Source organism: Panulirus ornatus, chromosome 58 (genome assembly GCF_036320965.1).
Source record: "Panulirus ornatus isolate Po-2019 chromosome 58, ASM3632096v1, whole genome shotgun sequence".
In the NCBI taxonomy this organism is placed as follows: Eukaryota; Metazoa; Arthropoda; class Malacostraca; order Decapoda; family Palinuridae; genus Panulirus; species Panulirus ornatus.
In genome coordinates this window covers 13,945,249-13,959,036 of record NC_092281.1, presented here as the reverse complement: position 1 = coordinate 13,959,036, position 13,788 = coordinate 13,945,249, and the positions used below count along the sequence as shown (strand labels likewise).

General features: G+C 48.6%; 1 protein-coding gene across 5 annotated transcripts in view; it reads left to right on the top strand.

The window, feature by feature from the left end:
- Positions 1-13,415, top strand: part of LOC139766552 (uncharacterized) — a 157,350-nt gene extending 143,935 nt beyond the window's left edge. For 2 of the 5 annotated variants that reach the window (XM_071695358.1, XM_071695356.1), the window contains exon 2: positions 12,240-13,415. In XM_071695358.1, the coding sequence (XP_071551459.1) occupies positions 12,240-13,415 (1,176 nt within the window). The remainder of the gene's footprint in view (positions 1-12,239) is intronic. The other 3 variants (XR_011716916.1, XR_011716917.1, XM_071695357.1) reach the window with 3 other exon arrangements.
- The last annotated feature ends 373 nt before the right edge of the window (positions 13,416-13,788 follow it).

The following is a 13,788-nucleotide window of genomic DNA, read 5'->3' as shown; positions in this document are numbered from 1 at the left end:
CTGAGTCACTAAACCAATCAGCGAGAAACTCGAAGACAAATGTCGTAAAGATTTGTAATGTTTCGACTGTATGTGGCGCACGTTCCCGGCAGGTGGCAGCGTCGGCGTTGGTTGGCGTCTGCTTTGTCAGATTACGTGCTGTTTTAGGTCTGTTTTAGGTCCATAATGCCTGTGTTTTGTCGGCGGTGGCTGGAAATGGAGACGGAGCCTCGTTACCCGTGGTTACAGGTCATGGGTGTGGTAACTGGCGTTATGAGAAGTGTTCGTTTGACCCGCCTGCTGTACCTGGTACCCCCGGGTCTGGTGTGGCCATGGTCCGTGGGGCAGGTGGTTGGTTGTCAACCCTCCTGTGTAGTCATGGTCCGTGGGGCAGGTGGTTGGTTGCCAACCCTTCTCTGTAGCCATGGTCCGTGGGGCAGGTAGTTGGTTGCCAACCCTCCTGTGTAGCCATGGTCCGTGGGGCAGGTGGTTGGTTGCCGACCCTCCTGTGTAGCCATGGTCCGTGGGGCAGGTGGTTGGTTGCCAACCCTCCTGTGTAGCCATGGTCCGTGGGGCAGGTGGTTGGTTGCCAACCCTCCTGTGTAGCTATGGTCCGTGGGGCAGGTGGTTGGTTGCCGACCCTCCTGTGTAGCCGTGGTCCGTGGGGCAGGTGGTTGGTTGTCAACCCTCCTGTGTAGCCATGGTCCGTGGGGCAGGTGGTTGGTTGCCAACCCTCCTGTGTAGCCATGGTCCGTGGGGCAGGTGGTTGGTTGCCAACCCTCCTGTGTAGCTATGGTCCGTGGGGCAGGTGGTTGGTTGCCGACCCTCCTGTGTAGCCGTGGTCCGTGGGGCAGGTGGTTGGTTGCCAACCCTCCTGTGTAGCTATGGTCCGTGGGGCAGGTGGTTGGTTACCGGCCCTCCTGTGTAGCCGTGGTCCGTGGGGCAGGTGGTTGGTTGCCGACCCTCCTGTGTAGCCATGGTCCGTGGGGCAGGTGGTTGGTTGCCGACCCTCCTGTGTAGCCGTGGTCCGTGGGGCAGGTGGTTGGTTGCCAACCCTCCTGTGTAGCCGTGGTCCGTGGGGCAGGTGGTTGGTTGCCGACCCTCCTATACGACCTTGTTCCGTGAGACAGGTGTGGCCGCCGAACCTTTAACAACCCAGTCATCTATTCATCTCTATGTTTATTGACCTATTTCTTAATCTTGTACCATTTAGTCGCATTTTTTTTTTTTTTTTTTGCAAACTGTTTACAGTAATCTTGCCCAGTGTGTCTTGCAAACAGATTTCTCCTCGGCCGCCTTCACGCTCGGCCCCTGCAGGAGAGTGGTTGGTCGCCTCTCATTGCTCCCCGCGGTGACCATGTGGGTCTTGTGCCTCGAGCTGCCACCTGCCACCGTTTTCTCCGCGCCCGTTATATAGTTGCTTCGTTAATGCAGCCAATTACTACCGCCTGACCTCCTGAACTGCTGCGTAAATGGTTCGATGCCCCTCGGATGTCGAGAGATAGCGACCCTTGAACTTGACGGCACGACCCACTGAGCACGATGGTACGACTATGGGGCATGAGGGGTCGTACCTGATTCTTAAGAGTTGGAGCAAAAGGCCAGTTTATCGTACCCGAGGATCCTACCGACGTTCTCAAGGGTAGTATGTCGTGCTCGAGGGAACATGAACGGGAGACCTTGGGTTCCAAGACACATACCACAGCTGGGGCATATCCAGGTATGTCTCCCATCGACGCTGATGCTAACCCAGGCAGGCGACAGAGCATTTGCTGTTAACCATTTATGATACTGACGAACGTCCACACACACACACACACACACACACACACACACACGCACACACCAGAGGCCCTGCCCATGGCGTGGAGTAACAAGCATCATCGAGGCATCATTACTGCCATTAGGTCTGGCCATGACCCCGATTTGCAGGCGACCTGGGTAGTTTAACGTTTTTTATGAATACGCTCAATCAAGGCCACCTGAGTAACGACATATATATATATATATATATATATATATATATATATATATATATATATATATATATATATATATATATATATATATATATATTGTAGGCAAAGCCAGGTACCTATTTTATCGACCCACCTTTTAGGGAAGGACGAACAGCTGAGGAGACTGTGGATCGACTGCCTCAGCAATTAGGATTCGAACCTATGCGCTCTACCCCAGGCGTCTCGTACATGCGTTACAGTGAGGACCACTTAACTGCTACATCGAGGAGGTTTACTGCAGAGGAAACTGCTGGTCCTGCTACCACCCAGGATATTGTCACTGCTGCTTCCCTCTACCACTACTACTACTACTACTACTACTACTACTACTACTACTACTACTTATGCTCCTTCTTAGAAACTACAGGTGTTGCTACTGCTTTATAGTCCATCTGGCCAAAGGCTCACAATGTAAGCTTTTGGCATCGTTTGGGGCGCGTCGTCCGACTGTTTACTCTGAATATTTCAGTTTTCCTCTGACATCACTGGACGAATTTTAAACCACGGTGGTGGACCCTGTTGTTCACGACCACCACTCAGCAGTCACTGACTAAAACAGCAAAATCTTCAAGTAGCCATAACTTCTCCGTTATGGCTGAGTTCGTTCAAAATTCAACTGTAGCTAGAGAATTAAAGGTCATTTAACATACTGTATATATATATATATATTGTATCATCAGATTTACAGTTTTATCTCTTTTTTTTTTCTCTCTTTTTTGCTGGCTGTGCAAATGAGGTCTGTTTAGTCAGACATTTGCGTAGAAATCTTCTCATCAGAAACCATCAGGGCAGAGTGAACCAAACTTGGTAAGGGTGGCCTTGGAAGGTGGCATCTTTTCACTGTTTTTGTTCTGTATCATGTTTGAATCACGTGTGAACTGTACTTATATGATTATGGGTTCTTGAGCATATTTTACTGTTCCTTCTGTGAAATATTTAATTTTGACATTTTCTCAGTCATGCTAATGAGTCATATTCTAACACAAAGTCACCGAATGATGTAGCATGTTTAACGCGCAGATGAGCGATGCAGGTTCATTTGAACCTGTAGTGTTGTTCCTGCTACTGCTTGTTGCAAATCCCAGCGCAGGAATAGCAACGAGAGATAGTATTGCTGATACTATTACGTAAACATTTCGTGTAGTCGTTGTATTTACGGCGCTACAGTGAGCCTCCACTAGTATTACTATTTCGGTAACTTAATAACAATCACATCTGCTGATAACATCACTCGTATAACCACAACCACAACCATGATCGTAATTATTAACATCGCCACCTTCCCTACATTGATCGTCCTCAACACTCACTAACACCTTTACATTCACTGCTCCTCGATCACTGCTCCTCGACCAGGAGCAGCAGCAGCAACACGGTGTCACAACGTCCACCACTCCAGCGGCTGTAATTACCCTGACGTCCCTCTGTTCTGTCTTTTGGCCCTGGTTGACCACCGTCATCACCACCACCATCACCACTATTGCCCTCATCATCACCAACATCACATTGCAGCAGCAGCAGCAGCGGTCACGCCCACGTCTCGTGTAGCCTACACCCCGCGGGCGTGGAGGCGGGTAACTCTGCCGACTGAAGTAAATATAGGAACTTGGTCAGTCTGTTGCACGGGTTACCTCAGCAGGAAGCAGGAGAACGTGCGTGCGCGTGGAGGGAAAGGAGTTTGTGGTGAGGAGGGTGAAGGCACGACAGGGTTTAGTGGCGTGTGTGTGATTTGAGGTTGTAAGAGCTTGTGGTTACGATGTGGAAGTTAGTGGCGATGATGGCGGGAGGATGTGGGAATTAGTGGCGTGGGTAGTAGGACAGCGTTAAGGCAGTCCAGTCTGGGTAACGAGGCGACGTATTATACGAGTGTTTAGGAGGCATTGTGCCTATGCTACTGCACAAAACCCATGAACATTTTGAGCTTAATAAACGCTGTAGCATTTACTGTCTTCATGTCGGGAACATCGAATTTCCTGGTGCTGCTGCTCCCGGAGGGCGTTGACATAACGTGAGGAAGTCCTCAGTGAAAATGTAAAGAAAATACCGAAGGTTTCTTTATCGAAATTTTGAATTCAGTGGTCAAGTGGAGGGAGTTAAGGGAGGGAGACCTTAAACACCCTGTGCGTGTGCCTCAGGGCCCGCGTGAGTGGGCGATGAACTTCCTCCTTGAGTCACATCAGTATCCTGCTTCCTATGGATCCTGCTGTAGGATTTCATTTACAATGGTCGCGGTGTATGGGTTCAGAGTCCGCACCAGCGCTCACTTACAAATACACGTCTCTGTCGCATCTGTCGACCAGCTGCTCAGCCAACCCTCCTCTTGCAACGACTGACACTGTTTTTGGGATATTTAAAGACATTAAGTTCTTCTGCACTTCCTGGAGAAAGAAGACTTGTCCACCATGTTTGTTCTGATTAAAGAGTCATTTCTACATATGTTCTACTTAAGGTATTTCAACTAAGACAGCTTCGGTACCTGGAAAGTGGCCACATGTACGGGCAGGCAGTGTTGGTTCTCCTATTTGCCCCTCAACGTAAATTGCAAAATGATTTTGTAATCTCATGACGTATAATGTGGACAGTGTTGGGAAAGTTGTGTTTTCACGTCTGACTACCAGTGTTCGTATTGTGCATTAGCTGTGGTTCTCGTTATATCCTGGGGGTAAGTGAGCCTGCGGCTTGAGGTAAGGAAGAGGGTCTCCACCAACTAGTTCACCTGAGGTTCAGGGAAGTAAACGTGCGATGCCTCACGACTTTACTTTCCACCAGGGTCCGCTGCGCTGTGTCGCAGCCATATGTTCCTGACGGGCGGATTGGAGAGTATCTCGGTGGTCTACGGTAATTGATCCTCCCCCTCCTATTCGTCCTCCTTCTGCTATAGGATTTACTGTGTTTGAATACTTTGCATGAGACCAGTATGTTATCAGGACACCTGGTAACCCTCGTCAGACTGATCCACATACGGCAACGGGTGAGAGATCCCTTCGGGGACATCTCTTCTCAAGCCTTAGACAAGACTTCCTTACTTAAAGCTTTAGAAAAGAGCATATCAACCCTCCCAAGTCTTATAGGAGAACCTTCTACTTCCTGAAGGTCTTCATACTGCCTGAAGCATCTGAAAAAGTTGAGAGAATGCTTTCTCCGCTTCCTTCAGCTTTTGCGAAGACTTGGCTACCGCCTGAAGTCTTAGAGGAGACATAACGCCACCTCATGAAAGGAGCTCTTAGATGTCAGGGTTGGAGAATGGCCGGTGGCGGACCACCGAATCACCACCTGCTGGGCCTGTAAGTCTACCACTGAACACAGTGGTTGGTATAAGGAGGCAGCCCTTCGCTGCAGGGACTGGGTCGCTCAGTGGTCCGTGTATGTCGACGGTGCGACTCTCCCGCCATGCTTTCATATATCTGGGGTTCACACAGACTTTTCAGCAGAAAGGAGGACATCCCTGCCTAGGACCTTCTCGCTCGAGAAGTGTCCATCATTTCCTTAGATATCAAGCGCTGTTTCTGATGGCCGACATAACACGGGCAAGTGTACGCTCTATTCATTACCATATCGGATTCGGATTTTGATAATTACCCACTTTGCCACCTCCGGAGGGAAGATGAAAAACTGGGTTGCTTTGGAGCCGATTGTCTTATTCAGTACTCCAGCTTAGGCTTACTTCATTCACTGTCAGCAGTGCAGACCACAACGCCACGGAAGCTCACATCGACACGTACTCGTAAGTAGGTGAGCAGGTAGACATCCATGCCTCACCTCCCGCAGCCTCTCATCTACACCCCTGTCGCCTCTCCCTCTCCGTTTCATGCCGTTCCTCCCTCCAAGCCACGCAGCCACCGCACTGTCCCATTCCTCACCACAGAGTGCTGCCATTTAACACCTGAGGTGTGGTGTGGATGACACATGGTACACTGAGAGCAACAGACGCATGGCCCCTCTCTGGCTATAGCTCCAGTTGTGGGTGTGGTAGAGGCAATTACCAAGCCCACAGGAAAGTAGTGTGGGCATGCGTTGATGCCCTTGAGTATTACATATGTAGATGGTAATTACACCTAGCCAGTGTTAAGGTATAATGGGTCAGTCATATTAATGGAGTTGGTGTAGGTCGGGTCATTAATAGTGATCCAGGTATGTACATACTCTGGTGCTGGTATATACATGGCAAGGACTGGTAGTCGTACAGTGGACTTACATAGAGTGATAAACTAATAAGCGAATGACAGGTTCAAGAGCTGTTATTTTTGCTGGCTGTGAAGGCCGCCGCTCCTGTAATTTCCTCAGTGAATGGAAAGTAAACACTTAATGGTGGCGATGAAGAGCTAAATCATCAGTAAACATTTCGTAACGGCGGGTAACAGCCAGGCGTTGTGTGATGTGAACGTTACAGGAAGATGTTACAGAATTGCCTGACCAACCAGTTGGGTGGGGACTGAGGAGCACGTGCTCGCCTCTGACACCGCCAGCAACACCAGCAGTACACCAAGCAAGACCCCTGGCGAGGATAATGAAAGTTTATATGAAGATATTCATCGATATCAAGAGAACTTTGGCTGCAATATATATATATATATATATATATATATATATATATATATATATATATATATATATATATATATATATATTATTATTATTATTATTATTTTGCTTTGTCGCTGTCTCCCGCGTTTGCGAGGTAGCGCAAGGAAACAGACGAAAGAAATGGCCCAACCCACCCCCATACACAATGTATATAACATACACGTCCACACACGCAAATATACATACCTATACATCTCACTGTACACATATATATACACACACAGACATACATAAATACCCATGCACACAATTCACACTGTCTGCCTTTATTCATTTCCATCGCCACCTCGCCACACATGGAATATATATATATATATATATATATATATATATATATATATATATATATATATATATATATATATATCCCTGGGGATAGGGGAGAAAGAATACTTCCCACGTATTCCCTGCGTGTCGTAGAAGGCGACTAAAAGGGGAGGGAGCGGGGGGCTGGAAATCCTCCCCTCTCGTTTTTTTTATTTTCCAAAAGAAGGAACAGAGAAGGGGGCCAGGAGAGGATATTCCCTCAAAGGCCCAGTCCTCTGTTCTTAACGCTACCTCGCTATCGCGGGAAATGGCGAATAGTATGAAAAAAAAAAAAAAAAATATATATATATATATATATATATATATATATATATATATATATATATATATATATATATGCTGAGAGTAAATGATGTAGTTATTGAGATTCTGATGAAGCCTGAGTTTACTTTATGGTGGAAATTAGATTCTTGTCTTGCTGGGAATTTGACGTCGTTAAGACACAGGATGTGTACATTCATCCCTGGAGTATATACTTCCCTGGAGAGAGAGAGAGAGAGAGAGAGAGAGAGAGAGAGAGAGAGAGAGAGAGAGAGAGAGAGAGAGAGAGAGAGACGGGGGGGAAAGCAATGGGAGACGAAAGGAAATATCCACGGCAGATCGACTCATGTAAACACCAGAACGATGACTTGGTTGAGGGAAGAATGAGCTGAATGAAGGGCATAATGAACGGGTAGTCAGCACGAAGCCTGAAACGAGAATGTAAAATGCCTTTATTGTATTCATCGGGAGGTCATGGAGCAGTAAAAACCTGATCATGATATTCAAGGCCAGATGTGTTAACATTCCTGGGTATAATGTTCAATGTGTCAGACCTCCGGAGACTCATGAGGACCCGCTGATACTGAGGACGAGAGCCCAAGGACCAGAGATGAGGGAATCCTTCCCGTCCGTTTAAGCGAGGGAAGAATTTTCTTGCCTTGTCAGCCGTGACGATCATGTCTTCCACCGTTCCCTCCCTTTTCCAGTGGTGACAGCCGTGTTTCCGACGGCTGTCTTACTTTCCAAGTGGTGACAGTTAATCCTCGGTCGTCTCCCAGTGGGCGGGGAGCAGCGTACCCTTACATCTTGATGAGGAAGCTGTCCAACTTGGGGCGGTAGGTCGGCGATGGCTGTGTTTGCGTGTCCCAGATGTGCACCTGCCGCCCCTTCCCGGCCACAATGGCTCCACCCCTCCCTCTCCCCCATCAACCCACATCCACATCCACCCCCTCCGGACTCCACCAACCTGGCGGGTTTCTCCGCACGGCCGGGCCGGGGCGTTGCATGGCTCGCATCTGTGGGGACGTGGCTGCCAGCTCCCCCGAGCACGTGCGTCGCCCGCCCCACCTGCCATCTACTGTTGCCTATACAGGCCTGGTTGGGACACAGGTGCCGACACACGTTCGAGTGGGTTACAGATGTAAGGCGGTACCTACACATGCCTGAGCGGGACACAGGTTCCTGTGGAACCTGACTTATCTATCTATCCTCTAGCACTTCCCTGCTGTCATTGTTCACTGTGGAGTAAATGTTTGCTTGTGGTTGTACAATCATCGTTTGTTTTTAATTGTTGATAAGATGGTTGCATGTGTTGCGTGTGTGTTCCACTCAGCAATCTGAAGACCTCACGTGCCTGTAAGACCAGGTCAGTCGGTCTTGGGTGGTTCCCGGAGGCCGTGTTCGGCCGACGAAGGCTGGCCACTCCTCCGCTGCTGCAGTAATGACGGGATTCTGGTTGTTTCATGTGATTCGCTCGACCTTAGACCAAAGGATGGGCTGAGAGAAGCAGCGGCTCCCCATCTCTCTCTTCACTTGAGGATCTTAATGTTACGAACAAGAGACGCTCGTGTATCGAGATGAAACTCAGAATGTTTAGAATCTGTTTATTTTTTTTTTATGATAACGTTGACAGTTGTGTGTTGATCAGTTCTAGTGGAAAAATCCGGATGGGAGAAGGGGGAAGAGAGTGAAGGGAGGGGAGGGTGGAGTGAGAGGGAGGGAGGGAGAGTAAGCCAACTGGGATTATTTTAGTCTAAGTGAACCTTGCAGCTATCGCCCTCATGCCAGGGTAGCAGATGGCCTAGAGCTTTGTGTGTATCTGGTTACACACACACACACACACACACACACACACACACACACACACACACACATATTCTCTCAAACAACTGCGGTTGGCTAATAATTCGGCCATGTACGTACATACGTACGAAGGACGGACACAGCAACACCCATGAGAAACACATCGTATTTTTCCCTCGATTTTCCAGAGTGTCCCTTTTTTTTTTTTATCTCCTTTATCTTCACTGTCCTGGTTATAGGAATATTATCAAGAGTTGTATATGCTTGGGTCACAAGAGTGGCCAGGGTCAAAAGAGGTCATGGGGAAAAGGCAATGAAGCTCCAGAAATGAACAGTGTTCATTGTTATGCATGACGTAATTGATGACACTTCCATCACCTTCGTTCATCTTCAGCAACCCCACCCGGACAGATGCTGTGTCGTCGACACCTGTCACTACCTCGAGGAAACACCCGTCATTGCTAGTGTGGTCCTACACCTGCGTGTGATGACTCTGCAGTGACACCTGTCAGTACTCGTGTTCAGTCTGTCGTTAAGATCCCAAATGTCCATATCAAGTCACCTGTAGCAGCCACCGACACCTGTGATTAGCCTCCTCGACCGCTCTAAAGCATCTGTAATTAAACTTCTTGTAAAGCTCAAAGGCACCTGAATCATTCGTATACACCTGTAACCAAAAATCCTGTTATGAACCAAACACCTGTAATTAAACATCATTTAACGCTACTCGCACCTGTAATCAAGCATCATTCAACGCTCAAACACCTGTAATTAAACATCATTTAATGCTACTCGCACCTGTAATCAGCATCATTCAACGCTCAAACACCTGTAAAGCTCTTAAGACACCTGTGATCGACCTTCTTCTCAATCCACGTATGTAGTTGCCACAAGTCGTTTCTCGCTTTATCCTAAAGATCAGCACAGGAGCCAAGTACCAACATTATCAACCTTAAGGTATTCTTGGTGTTGGTGGAGCGTGTGCGTGTAGCCAACTGCCGTAACAAATGGGATTGAAAAGACTTCTTTTTTCCCCCCTCACAGGACAGTTGCTTTTACCGTGATTCTAAAGTCGTTTTGTGTGTAAGATTATTATGATTTGCCCCGCGGCGCCTGTAATGGAACGTGTCATGGTTCGTACCCTTGTGTGTGATAAGCGTTCCGCAAGGCTGTGAGACCGGCGCAGTTAGACCTGTTATCGCCTGCAGGCAACTGTCATGATTCTCCTATGACAACATCTGCCATTACTGTGTTGGGGTCTTAGTGATCCTACGACCGGTTGAGAGCGGTACTAAACGCCACAGTGTCTTTTCTTCCGCTCGTAGAAAACCGGGAGGGAGGCCACACGTATCAACGAAGACGTGATGACTCTCGTGATGGATATTTCGGTAATGTGTTTATCATGGTAAATAAATGGCTTGTCGGTGACATATGGCTCGCAGCTGACTGTCGGAAGACGTTAGAAAGTGAGGAGGGTGGGACGAGTGGGAAAGGAGAGGGTTGGTCACGTGTGAATGTGATGGAAGGGATCACGACGACGACACACAGCGTTGGCGACGATGGCAGTGTCTCGTTGTGGCACTGTGGTACACTGCGCGATGGAAGCTGCTGTGATGGTACGCTCTCGTTAGGTGCTCACTCTTGGATGGTGTGGTGGTAGGCTCTGGTGAGAAGTTCGGTTCGGCCTCGTGAGAGGTGTGGTGATGGAAGCTGTTATGGTTTACAACTGACTACAACCGGACTCGAAGAGCAACAGACCACTGGGTCTTACCGAGGTTGTTTGTGGTAGTGGAAGAGAAGAGGAACTTATGCATTATTGTGGTAGGAACAGGTTGGTCCTGGGAGGTTCATTGGTGAGGGTGCTGTCGTGTTGGTGGGTTTTATGAGAGACGTGTGGTGAAATTACCCATAGCTACCACAGGTTCGTGTGCTCTCTTGACAACGGCGAAATCAGTCACCACCAGCTTTAGACGCCTGGCCCAATGTGATTACTTCATTAAGCAACTGACGGTAACCTAATGTGACCTCAGATGACCTTCGAGTGCCCGTTGCTGGTCGACAGTTTTGACTTTTGCTATAGGAGGTCAATAAACCAGCAGAGCCCAACGTAATGAACAATGCGGCCACGCCAACTTTATTTACTCTTAAATACCCTTGCGGGAGCCACTTGTGTTAGTAGTCATGTTAGTGCATTGGCGCTTGGAAACGTCTACCATGTGACTCTAGGCTCCTTTTTCCTATGTGGAGCGCTCGTGGGGTGTCTTCATCGTCGGTAGCAACTCTACGTTAATACTGACGCCTCCCCAGTACGAAATCGTCAACGCCTTTACTCTTGCAGCACAAACCCGTCAGCCGCCGCATACTATACGAACCATGGAATCTCAACTGCCTTCCGTCTGATGCATCGGTAGAAGATCAAAGGGAAATCTGTAAATCCTCTTCCCCTCCACTGCACAACCTTGGGACCTTGGCGCGCCACCTCTCCTGTAGCTGCACCATGAGCCCCAGGCGCGACGCACCACTCCTACGGGACCTTTGTCATGCCTGCCTACCCCATCTCGCCTTACCTCACCTGGCCTCACCTTCTTACCATCATCCTGCGTCACTTGCATTAGCTCATCACCTATGTATAAACTAACAAAAGTCCAGGTTGATACTTGTGTGTCCGAACCCCTCCCCCAGTCCTCAACACTGCAGAAGTTAGACAGAAGAATACCGGCAACAGACTCAGTAATGGAGGCTGTTGTGGGGTTAGGTTTTGTGAAACTCAGTAATGACTGTTTTTTATGACGCACTCTTGTAGGTTTTCTCGTGGCTGATTATCAAGTGAAAGTCTTCATTGTTGAGAAATTACTGTTCTTTTTTTTTCATACTCTTACAGCAGTTGAAGGTTTTCAGTGGTCGACAGTTTGACTCTTAACATGTTTATGGTCCTGGATGGTCCCATGAGCTGTGCGGGAAAGGAGATTCTTAATTCATGTTGTGGTATGCTTCACTTAATTCGGTGAAATTCATGAGTGATTGGCTTTACCCTGTGGCTCTCGTGTGCTTGTGGTGATCACTGACTGTCTCCCATGAGCTGGAATTAGATACCTAATAATGTTACATTATGCGTGCACAGTATTGCTTTTGGTTTGCATTACCAGATACACACTTATGGTGAAGTGAAAACAAGCATTGTTCGTACGGGAACCGTAATTACTGGTCCCCCAGATGACTTTGTTTACGCAGCGCAGAACTAACTCAAATTTTTTTTTCTTTCCTCAGCAGACGTCTGGCGCTGGCGGTGATGAGACGGAGGTTAACGTCGCCACGTGCGTCCCTCTTCATGACGACGTCGCAGACGGCCCGTTGAGTCTCACGGCCTTCAGAGGCGAGCTCGATTCCGCCGTCTCCCAGTACATCTCACAGGTGAAAGACCTCGGCTATAAGGAGGAGGGGCCTAAAGACCAGAAGCTCCTCGCAGTCAAGTTCCAGCTTGATCCCAACGACATAAAGCCAAGAAGCAAGGAGGAGGCTGTAGAAGCAGAGCCCAAAGTCAAGGTCATCTCCACAGAAGACAAGGGAGAGCAGACGGAGCTTGAGGTGGAGCTGCCATCCCTTGACAACCCCTTGTATCTAACGCTCAGTGAGTGTACCTCTGGCCTGTTCCCTTACGCTGAGGAAGACCTCGCCCTAGAACACCTCTATGAGAATGGTCACATTGGGAGAGAAGACGAGCACATCTACGAGAACGTAGAGAACGCGACGGGAGAACAAGAAAAAGAGGAGCATCTGTACGATACTTTGCCGAGGCACAGGCCGGACTTACCCCCAAAGCCAGACTTCTTGTCACAACTCGCGGCGAGGCAGAGCGAGCCTGTGAAGCGTGCGTGGAACCCCTTCGTGAGCTTGAGCGTCGACACAGGGAACCCAACACCCCCACTCAGCACCATTTCTTCTCTCTCGTCGCCAGGGTCGAACACCTCCAACGAACACTCGGAAGAGGCTCTCCAGAAGTCGGCGGAGAAAAGCATCTCCAGCCCATTCTTGTCTTCCAGACCCACAGAACCTAGCGAACACACGCTCATCCTCGACGGCTCTGAGACGTCGGATTTGGGATCGTCTGGGGGCGAGTATGATGTAGGCTCTGTTGAAGACTGGCCACTGCCACCCACACCCCCTCTTGGAGAAGAGGAGGTCCTTCTTGAGGATAATCCCTTGCCTCCTCCACCACCTGAACTCGCTCTGCAGCAGCTGGAAGAAGAAGTGTTTCGGGAAGAGGAAGAAGAGAGGAAAATTGTGCTTCAAAAAGAGCAAGAGGTCATAGAACAAGAGTACGGGGTTAAGACACAAGATATTGATGCAACAGAGCAAGTCGAGGCCGTCAACACAAATCTAACCTCTTTGGAGGAGAAACTGAAGGAAACTTCAGAAAGCGGGAAAAGCAACCAAAGACCCTGAGCCTGAAAAGAAGCCGAAAATAATTGAAATTGATGAGGACGATATCCAAGATTTTGACACTCCGGCTATCAGACACTCAGTGATCATCGCGCTGAAGGACTCCTGTCCCAGCGTCCCAAAGAGCATCAAGCCTTCGGATATTAGACGGAAGGAGAACCTAAAACGCAGCGAAAGTCTCAAGCACTCGGGCGTCGTCAGACGGTCTAGCAGCCACAAACGAGTAAATAGACGGGAATCCATCTGTAGCCTGTTCCCAAGTATCATAGATGAGTTCAAGAAATCTGAAGGTAGTGAAAGTGTTTCCCTGGATGTGACTTCGTCGAAGAAAGAGGAGCCAAGTTTTTCATTCTTGGATACCGTGAGCAGCAGAACG